This window comes from Gekko japonicus, unplaced genomic scaffold (genome assembly GCF_001447785.1).
Source record: "Gekko japonicus isolate JY-2015 unplaced genomic scaffold, Gekko_japonicus_V1.1 scaffold1395, whole genome shotgun sequence".
Classification (NCBI taxonomy): Eukaryota; Metazoa; Chordata; class Lepidosauria; order Squamata; family Gekkonidae; genus Gekko; species Gekko japonicus.
This window is the reverse complement of record NW_015161440.1, coordinates 53,610-63,784: the sequence shown is the minus strand read 5'-3', so window position 1 is coordinate 63,784 and position 10,175 is coordinate 53,610. Positions and strand designations below refer to the sequence as shown.

Genomic DNA, 10,175 nt, shown 5'->3' with positions numbered 1-10,175 from the left:
GGCCACCTCTGTTGACTCCTACTGGGGCATGGAGGACGTTCACAGAAGTGGCTTGCCTGCCTGCCTCTGCCTCCCGGCCCTGGTATTCTTTGGAGGTCCCCCTCCCCTCCCCTCCCTCCAGAGTGAATCTCAATGGCCGACTTTTCTCACATGCAGGATTTCACTAGAAAGTGAAATTTCCCTGTAGCCCCTCTGGTCTTACCAGTGCTCCCTCTAGTGGCCGAAGAACAGAATGTCATGCGTTGAAAAAACTGCCACCGCTTTTCGGCGGCGATCCCTTTGTGTCAGAGCCAGTTTGGTGTAGTGGTTAGAAGTGCGGACTCTAATCTGGGAGAACCGGGTTTGATTCCCCACTCCTCCTCCACATGCAGCTGCTGGTGTGACCTTGGGTCAGTCACAAGTTCTCTCGGAGCTGTTCTCTCAGGAGCAGTCCTCGAGAGAGCTCTCTCAGCCCCACTTGCCTCACAGGGTGTTTATTGTGGGGAGGGGAAGGGAAAGGAGATTGTGAGCCGCTCTCAGTGAAGTTTGTTGTTGTTCAGTCGCACAGTCGAGTCCGACTCTTCGCAACCCCATGGACAAGATAGGGCGTGGTGTAAATCCAATCTCCTTTTCTGTTCTCCTTCTGGGGGGGCCCCACAGCTCTAAGAACAGCTAACAACGGTGACATTTAGGAGGTTTCTCTCCTTATGGTGGGATTTCCCTGTGCAATGAGGTCACCAAGTCTTGCTGGTGCGAGCCAAAAAAATTCCAGGTTGGACAAGAGGCCAGCTGGGGTTCGTTCAAGACTGCCCTTAAGGGGGGAAGGGGAGGGCAACTTCAGGTTTGTCCCTGGCTGGATGCTTTTGTGGCACGCGGCGTAAGAACCTGTCTCGGGCCGCGGGTTATTAGGAGAAAGGCGGGTTTGCAAATTGTTTGGAATAGAATGAAATCGAGTTGCTGTTCTGTTGCGGTAGGATCTTTGGGGGGGGGGGGATATTTTTTTATTTTATAACAATGACAAATGGACAAACAAACATACCCTAACCAAAACACAACAAATCTACAAACACAAACATAAAATAGGGGAATCTAACCATTGAGCCTCTCTTAAGTTTTTCCCTAAACACAAATAAGTTTCTACACCTTATTGTGTTTTTTAAAAACTTTGCACACATTACTGTCAATGTCCTTATGGTGTTCTTTACGTTTTCCACTTTGGTTGCATGCAAAGTTTATTTCATATATTCTTCAGTCCACCTGTAAAATCTTGACCACGTATTTTCAAAACGTTCGTCTTTTCTGTCCTTTCAGAAGTATAGTCGATTTATCCATCTCAGCCGTTTCCAATAGCTTATTTATTATTTCTTCTGGGGATGGGTGTCTCTTTTCTTCTACAATATTTAGCCTATTCTATTCTATTCTGGAGAGCCAGTTTGGTGTAGCGGTTAAGTGTGCGGACTCTAATCTGGGAGAACCGGGTCTGATTCCCCACTCCTCCACTTGCAGCTGCTGATGTGACCTTGGGTCAGTCACAAGCTCTGGCACAGCTGTCCTTGAAAAAGAGCAGTTTGTGTCAGAGCTCTCTCGGCCCCACCCACCTCACAGGGTGTCTGTTGTGGGGAGGGGAAGGGAAAGGAGTTTGTAAGCCACTCTGAGACTCTGAGTGAAGGGCGGGGCATAAATCCAATCTCTTCTTCTTCTATTCTATTCTATTCTATGTTGCTGCAGGATCTGACGGCCATCGGCGTCACCAAGCCTGGCCACAGGAAGAAGATTGCCTCGGAGATCAACAGTCTCAGCATCCCGGAGTGGCTCCCGGAATACAAGCCAGTAAGATGTCCCTCTTTCCTCCATTTTGGGCTCAGCGAGGCTCATGGGCGGCTCTGTTGTTTCTGGGGCGACCGTCTCTTGGCCGGCACTAGATAAATCCCCCCCCCCGAGCATCCCGAGGGGAAAAGGAGACCCTCTCTCGGCAACGGCCCCTCCGTTCTCTTTGGAAGACTGATTTGTGTCCCTCTTCCCGCCACAGGCAAACCTGGCTCTCTGGCTCTCCATGATCGGCCTGGGCCAGTACTACAAGGTGCTGGTGGAGAATGGCTACGAGAACATCGACTTCATCACCGACATCACGTGGGAGGACCTGCAGGAGATCGGCATCACCAAACTGGGTGAGGGGGCTGAGTCCAGCGGGGGTGCGGGCGGATTCCGGGCTGGGTCATTCAGAGTAGAAGTGTGGAAAAAAGCGTAACATCGGAACAATGCCTACAAATTGACAGGTGTTTTTGTGGCTGTAATTACACGCTGAAGCAATTATCCCTATTTGCTTTCCTTGAAGAGATGGTACAGAGGTGTATCAGGTACATTCCTGTTCAGCAGCACTGATGTTCCCATTTATAACAGTGTCTGAAATGGAAATCAACTTCTTAGAATAAAACATGGATAGCCATATTTGTCTTAAGTAGAGAAATGTTCCCTGTTTTGTTTCTTTCTGCATTGATCCTATTTTCCCCCTTTTCACTGTTGATTTTGTAGATTTGTTCACATTGTGTATGCATGCTGTGCTTTTTTAAAAAAAAAATATTTAGCTTATGTGGTGTTGGATCAAAGTGCCAGAAATGGAATTCTGGTCACAGCATGAAACTGTCCTGTTGTGACCTAATACAGCCTCCAGAATGTTGCCCCAAGGAATTAAGAGAGCCCCGGCATACTGCTGGGTGTGATCTTGGGGTCCAGAATTAATGTAATCCTATAACATATTATGCAGCGGCCTTTTGAATGTTATTGTATGTTAAGTATTGTTTTATTGTTATTGATGTTATGTATTGTTTGTTAATTATCAATAAAAACTTCCAATTTTTTTTAAATGTTGGGGTCCAGAATATTAAGGGGGATATATGAAAATTCCCACCTTTCCCATCAGCAAAAGTACCCTTCTGTCAGAAGATAACAAGCTTTAGATCCAACTCTATCTATCTATCTATCTATCTATCTATCTATCTATCTATCTATCTATCTATCTATCTATCTATCTATCTATTCTTAGATCAATTAATCGAACATAGTTTGGACCACTGGAGAAATCTTAGAACCTGAAGCAGTTTGCTTTTCTAACATGGCATTTAATTAACTATTCAGCCTCTGAGCTTGATACTGGCCTGAGGAAATCCCTGAAAATCAGCCAGAAGTGAATATTCATTTATTTATTTACTTCACTTATACCCCAGGTTTCTTCCCAATGGAGACCCGTAGCTACTTACATCATTCTTCTCCGGGTGAAAGAACTCCTCTATGCCCTGTTGTTGGATCGGCCTTCCCCTTAGTTGGCCAGTATGTGAGACAGGATGCTGGACCAGATGGACCACTAGTCTGATCCAGCCAGGGCCCTTGTTACATTCTTAAGAAAAAAGACAATTTTGAAGGGGGGCGCTTCTTATCCCAAGTTTTTTTAACAGCCGCTGTGTAAGTGGACTCAACCCGATTTCTCCTGGGGTTCTCTTAGGCCACCAGAAGAAGCTGATGTTAGCCGTGAAGAAGTTAGCCGAGATCCAGAAGGCCGAATACGCCAAGTACGAGTCGGGGACCCTGAAGAAGAAGGGGGGGCCGCCGTCGCAGGACACGGTGGCCATCGAGTCTCCCCAGCAGGAGACGGCCGAATGCCAGTCCCCCAAGATGACCACCTTCCAGGACAGCGAGCTGAGCAACGAGCTGCAGGTGGCCATGACGGGCACGGGCGAGGACGGGGCTGAGAAGCAGGTCAACCACGCGGGGCACTTCCGCGAAGGGGCCGCCTTCCGGCACTCCGCCCGCCTGGTCCATGAGAACAGCCTGAGCGGGAGAGCGAAGCACATGAGCAGCTCCCAAGAGCTGCTGGGAGACGGACCCAAATCGCCCGGGGCGGCCATCTCCAGGAGCCAGGAGTACCTGGCCGAGGACGGGAAAGAAGGCCCGGCCACGCTCCCCAAGGACGTGCGGAGTCTCCGACACGGCCACAGCGTCAAGCGTGCCAGCGTGCCGCCAGTGCCTGGCAAACCGCGGCAGTCCTTCCCCCCGTCCGGAGGTCACTACACCCCCCCGCAAACGCCCACCAAGCCCCGCCCGTCCTCGCCACAGGCCGTCAGCCTGCCGCACGCCACCGCCAAGGTGAAGCCCACGCCCCAGTTGTTGCCGCAGTCTGACCGCCCCATGTCTCCTCGTTCGCTGCCTCAGTCCCCCACGCACCGCGGCTTCGCCTACGTCATGCCGCAGCCCGTGGAGGGTGACGCTCACACGGCCGGGCCCTTGGCGCAAGCTGTGCCGGTGTTGCCTGTCTCGGTGCCCGTGCTGTGCCTGCCGCCTCAGGCCGGGGACGGCGAGGAGGAGAGCGGCCGGCCGAAGAAGAGGGCCCACAGCCTGAACCGCTACGCCATGTCGGATAGCGAGCAGGAGCGAGACGAGCTGCTGGTGCCGGACGCCGGTCCCTACGCCACCGTGCAGAGGCGAGTCGGGCGCAGCCACTCCGTGCGATCACAGTCGGGCAACGATAAGAACGTCAACCGCAGCCAGTCCTTCGCCGTGCGGCCAAAGAAGAAGGGCCCCCCGCCGCCGCCCCCCAAGCGTTCCAGTTCTGCCATCTCGAGCACCAACATGGGCGACGACTTCACCAAGGAAGGGGAGGAGAGACTGGAGCCCTCCCCGGAACTGCAGCAGCAGCGGCGCGCCAGTGATTTCGGCGGGACCGTTGACACGGGCAGTGCCGGAAGCGTGAAGAGCATCGCCGCTATGTTGGAGATGTCGTCCATCGGAGGTGGGGGCCGAGGGCTCACCTTGCAGAGGCCACCCGGCCTCGGGAAGGGTTCCGACGGATACTACTTGCCCCCTGGGGTCGCCGTGCACCCGGCTAGCCCAGAACACTCTCGTGTTGCTACCGTGCTGGCCACCGTGAAGCACAAGGATGCCATTGGGCTAGACGGGGAGGTGGTGAACCGCCGGCGAACCATCAGCGGCCCCGTCACCGGGCTCGTCACGGCTGCCCGCCGCGAGCGGTCGGATAGCATCAAGTCCGAGGCGGCGAAAGACGGCAGCCCGACGGAACGGCCGCGGGCGGAGCACGCCGGAGCCTCCCCGCAGAGCGGTCCTGGTGAGAACATCCCCTTTGCCGAAGAGGGCAACCTGACCATCAAACAGCGCCCCCGGCAGATGGGGGTGGCCAAGGCCGAAGGGGGGGAGGCCCCGCCGCTTTCCCACCGCGACCTCGGCAAAGTGGAGGCCAGCGCCACCCTGAAGAGGAGGATCCGGGCCAAGCAGAGCCAGCAGGACAACATCAAGTTCCTCCTCACGGAGTCCGACACGGTCAAGAGGCGGCCAAAGTCGAAAGACAAGGAGCAGGAGCCGGCGCCGCTGTCGGTGTATCAGAACGGCACCGCCACCGTCAGGCGCCGACCGGCCTCCGACACGAGCGGCACGGATGCCTCGCGCCCTGCCGGCCAGCAGGAGAGGTCCGACCGCACAGAAGGCGAACCCAAGAAACCTGTGAAGCCGCCGGTATCTCCCAAGCCCGTCCTACCCCAGAAAGCCTCTGGGCCTCCCACGCCCACCTCCAAGAAGGCCCCGATTCCTGGGCCTGGCAGTCCAGGTGAGTGTGCACGTTGCCGGAGGAAGCTCTCTCCTTGCCAGTTGGCTCAGGGGCAGGCCCAAGCGACTGATCCCAAAGGGGGTTTGGTCTCTATAACATGGCAAGGCTCAGATCGGTTTCAGTTTGGTTTCTTGTAATCAGCCACCGGCCGTTGCAGAATTACAAAACACAAATGGTGAAGAAGCTACAGGTTAAAAGTCAGCATATATGAAAATACCAGAGATCAGTAACAAAATAGGACTAATTGAATACAGTAGCCTAGATAATCCCCCAGGGGTCATTTTGTAGAAAAAGAGGTGCAGGAGCTCATTAGCATAACTCATTAGCATAAGTTATTTGCATATGCCACACCCCCTGACATCACCGGAGGTGTGTCAGAAGGCAACACCCACTGCAACTTACCTGGCTGCTTCTTGCTCCTTGTGGCCTGGGGCTCCTGGGAGCAGGGGGTGAGGCTTGTTACATGTGCCCGCCCCATGGGCTCTTTACTGCCGGAGCTCCGCTCCTGTGCGCTCCCACAGGAAATGACCCCTGCTGATACCACCTTGGTACGTTTATTCTTTGCAGCCAGGGCAAATAATGACACTTTATACGAGACATAGGCATCAATGTCAGATAACAAAAATGAAAAAAAAAAACCTCAACTGGGTAAGCGTGAAGACCAGATAAAACACCTGCTACAAATTTAGCCCTCAGACTAGAATGCAGTGGGCAAAAGAGAATGTAGCGAGGCGAATCCTCAAGTTCGTGGGAACCACAAATAAACACCTGCTAAAAATTTAGCCCTCAGACTAGAATACAGTGGGCAAAAGAGAATGTAGTGAGGTGAATCCTCAAGTTCATGGGAACCACAAAGACACAGATGATGGGCCAATGGAGCTTGGTTGAATCGGCCCTCCGAAATTGCTGCTGGCATTGATTGAAACCGTAGAGAGGTAGAGGACTCTCTAAGTACGTATTTAGAGAGATTAACTGGGTAGCAAGGCACTCGTTTCCAGCTCCTGCCAACCTAGCAGTTCGAAAGCAAGAAATTGCAAGTAGATAAATAGGTACCACTTCAGTGGGAAGGTAACAGCGTTCCGTGCGCCTTGGTGTTTAGTCATGCCGGCCACATGACCACGGAAACGTCTTCGGACAGCGCTGGCTCTTCGGCTTTGAAACAGAGATGAGCACCGCAACCCTAGAGTCGGACCCGACTGGCTTTCGAGCAAGGGAACCTTTACCTTTTTTTAAAGGCACTCGCACAATCTTTCGGGGATGCTGGGGGTGACGGGTGGGGAGGGAAGACCGAATAGCTGGCGTATAGATACAGCGGCGGCTTCCCCAGAAGCGGCCAAGCCTCGACGCTCTGTTCTCCATTGCAGAAGTGAAGCGAGTCCACGGCACTCCGCCTCCCATCTCCCCCAAGCCTACGCCTCCCCCGACCGCCCCCAAGCCGAAGGTCCACGCTGCCCTCCAGTCGGCAAGCGCCAGCTCCACGCCCGCCCCGTCACCCGCCAAGCAGCTGGCTCCGACCATCAAGCCGTCGAGCACGCCCCCGTCGCTCTGCTCCAGCCCGGCGAAGCCCCTCTCCCCCGGCGGGACACCCCCCCAGATGGTGCCGGTCAAGCCGCCACGCTCGTCCATGGCGGGGCCTTCGACGGAGAGCGCCAGCGCGGAGAGCGCGCACCAGAAACTGGAGGAGACAAGCGCCTCGCTCGCGGCTGCCCTGCAAGCCGTGGAAGAGAAGATCAAGCAGGAGGATGGGCAGGCAGCAGAGTAAGGACTACCCAGCAGGGGCGGGAGGGGCCCGAGGCGGGTTCAGGTGGGCGGGGGGCAGAACCCAGAGAGTACCCTCTGTGTGGGTCACAAGAGGAGGGTGTAAGGGTAGGAGCTCTCTCGTGTGTCTGTTGTGGGGAGGGGAAGGAGATTGCAAGCCGCTCTGAGACTCCGAGTGAAGGGCGGGGGATAAGTCCAGTCTCCTCCTCCTCCTCCTCTTCTTCTTTTCTATGATGGGGTTTCATTTATTTAAATTTATCAGTTAAAACATTTATACCCTACCCTTCCTCATGGTTCAAGGCGGCTTAGCATTTTCAGTTGAAACTAAACATAGGCTGCGGTCACACGGAACATTAGCCACGCTAGAGAGACGGCAGATAGGCAGATTTTCCGGGCGCGATCTCACCGCCACATCTAGGAAGCATAGAGCTCCTGTGGCTCACCCGAGGCTTCCCGCCGAAGATGCGGGGTAAAAAACAAGTACCTCCGAGGTACTAGTTTCCGGTAACTGCAGGGCAAGGGCAGGCATCTGATCGCATTTCCAGTGGCATCCGGTGCCCTCCCATGTCCCCTTGCAAAAAGGTTTTTTTCCCCACAAGTCTCCACGGATGCGCACAAGCACCCAATGGAGCATGCGCACATTTCAGTTTTTTTAAAAAAACCACAACCCCATTTGCCGCGCTGCTCCGCTTCTTTGCCGTGGCATGATCGGCACCTCCCCCTTCTTTGCCGCGCCGCAGGATTGTCCTGTGATCGGCACCTCCCCCCTACCCATGGAACCTCCACGGGACGTCTGATCGCGCAACTGCACGTTATTTTGCCCCGGGGCAAACAGCCACGCCTCGCCCCCGCGATATCCGGCCCATGTGACCGGGGCCATAAAATGGCATACCCCAAATCTCTCCCCCGCCTTACAAGACGCCTCTCGAAAGCCCTGGTCAACGGGCAGGCCTTGCAGCACCTCCAGAAGATCTCCAAGGAAGGGGCCCCCTCTCACATCTTCACGGAGCCATGATGGGAAAGCTCCAGGCTCTGGTTCGTGCCAGGTGGGCTGCCCCGAGCCGTGGTGGTGTAGCCAGCAGGTGGCTGCCTGGCGACTGTAGTTGCCGCAAAGGGCCATCTGGAAGGAGTCGGTCCTTCAAAGGTACCGGTCCCAGGAAGGCCTGATGGTCCATAGAGCTCATCACCAGGCCCTGGAAATGGACTCAGAAACAGGCTGGCAACAAACGTTCCCAGCAGCTGGCCGGCCCCTGACAGTTCTTGGGCTGCTGCATTTAGGACCAGTTGTCGTTTCCGGCTTGTCTTTATCTGTCTGTCTGTCTGTCTGTCTGTCTCTCTCTCTCTGTCTCTCTCTCTCTCTGTCTGTCTGTCTCTCTATTCTCTCTCTCTCTCTCTCTCTCTCTCTCTCTCTCATCTATCTCTCTATCTCTCTACCTATCTCTCTGTCTGTCTGTCTGTCTGTCTCTCTCTCTCTCTCTCTCTCTCTCTCTCTCTCTCTCTCTCTCTCTCTCTCTCTCTCTCTCTCTCTCTCTCTCTCTCTCTCTCTCTCTCTCTCTCTCTCTCTCTCTCTCTCTCTCTCTCTCTCTCTCTCTCTCTCTCTCTCTCTCTCTCTCTCTCTCTCTCTCTCTCTCTCTCTCTCTCTCTCTCTCTCTCTCTCTCTCTCTCTCTCTCTCTCTCTCTCTCTCTGTCTCTCTCTCTCTCTGTCTGTCTGTCTGTCTGTCTATCTATCTATTCAATTTTTATCCCGCCTTCCTTGCATAGCAGGCTCATGCCGGCTTATGGCAGGTTAAAATACGTTAAAACGCGGATCCATTGAGACAATGCAAGAACGTAGTATACCAAAAATGGCATCATAGATACATCTAAATATATATAAAAAGATAAAAATGCTGATGGCAGTAGCATCCCATAGGGTCAAAATACAGTTCACAAAGCGGGCCTTGACCGTTCAGATGTTAACTGTTCAGAAGTTATCAGTATATAGTCAGTGGACAGTGGCGGCGCCTAATCGAAGGCCTGGTGGAAGGGGTCCATTTTACAGGCCCTGCGGAACTGTAGGAGGTCCCGCAGGGCCCTGATGTCTTCCGGGAGCTCATTCCACCAGTGTGGGGCCGCCACTGAGAAGGCCCTGGCCCCGGTAGAAGCCAGTCTGGCATCTTTCAGACCAGGGAGAGTCAGGCGGTTTTGAGTCCCTGACCTCAGTGCTCTCTGGTGAACATGTGGGGAAAAGCGGTCCCTCAGGTAGGCAGGCCCCTGACCATATAGGGCTAGGTAAGGAATGCCACCTAGATCTCAGAGGAATGGTGGGAAATCAATCGCCATCGCAGGGGGGGAGATCCTGCCGTGGGGGTGGGTGAGCACATCTGGCATCCTCCTAACCCTTCCCCTCGGCCTTTGTCCCCCCCTCAGCTCCGCCGCGGAATCCAAGAGCACAGTCAGCATTCTGGACGACATCGGCAGTATGTTCGACGACCTCGCCGACCAGCTGGACGCCATGTTGGAATGAGAGCTGGAGAACAACCCAGCCAACCCTCAGGATCTGCCAAGGGCACAAGGGCACAATCGTCTCCACGAGTACCGCCCCTCTCCCCTCCCCCCGCCGTCTTTCCGAGGTTTGCACAAAGAAGATAAGATTACCTCAGGATTGTGCTGAAACAAATGGAGATGCTTGGGGAAAGGCTTTCCTCGGGACCGGTTTCGCCGAAGCGGAACGCGACAAAGAGAAAGGGAATCTCTCCTGTGCGCGTCCTTCGTTTTTCTACCTAACCGACCTGCTGACCTTGAGGAATCAAGGACAGCCGGGATTCTCCTCCAAATGAAGCGGAAG

The 10,175-nt window shown here is 54.4% G+C and overlaps 1 protein-coding gene across 1 annotated transcript in view; it reads left to right on the top strand.

Annotated features, from left to right (window-relative positions):
• Window positions 1-9,946, top strand: part of CASKIN1 (CASK interacting protein 1) — a 47,892-nt gene extending 37,946 nt beyond the window's left edge. Inside the window, exons 16-20 of the mRNA XM_015429026.1 lie at window positions 1,708-1,809; window positions 2,009-2,147; window positions 3,479-5,590; window positions 6,955-7,348; window positions 9,758-9,946. Of these exons, the coding sequence (XP_015284512.1) occupies window positions 1,708-1,809; window positions 2,009-2,147; window positions 3,479-5,590; window positions 6,955-7,348; window positions 9,758-9,854 (2,844 nt within the window). The 3' untranslated portion in view covers window positions 9,855-9,946. The remainder of the gene's footprint in view (window positions 1-1,707; window positions 1,810-2,008; window positions 2,148-3,478; window positions 5,591-6,954; window positions 7,349-9,757) is intronic.
• Window positions 9,947-10,175: the final 229 nt, after the last annotated feature.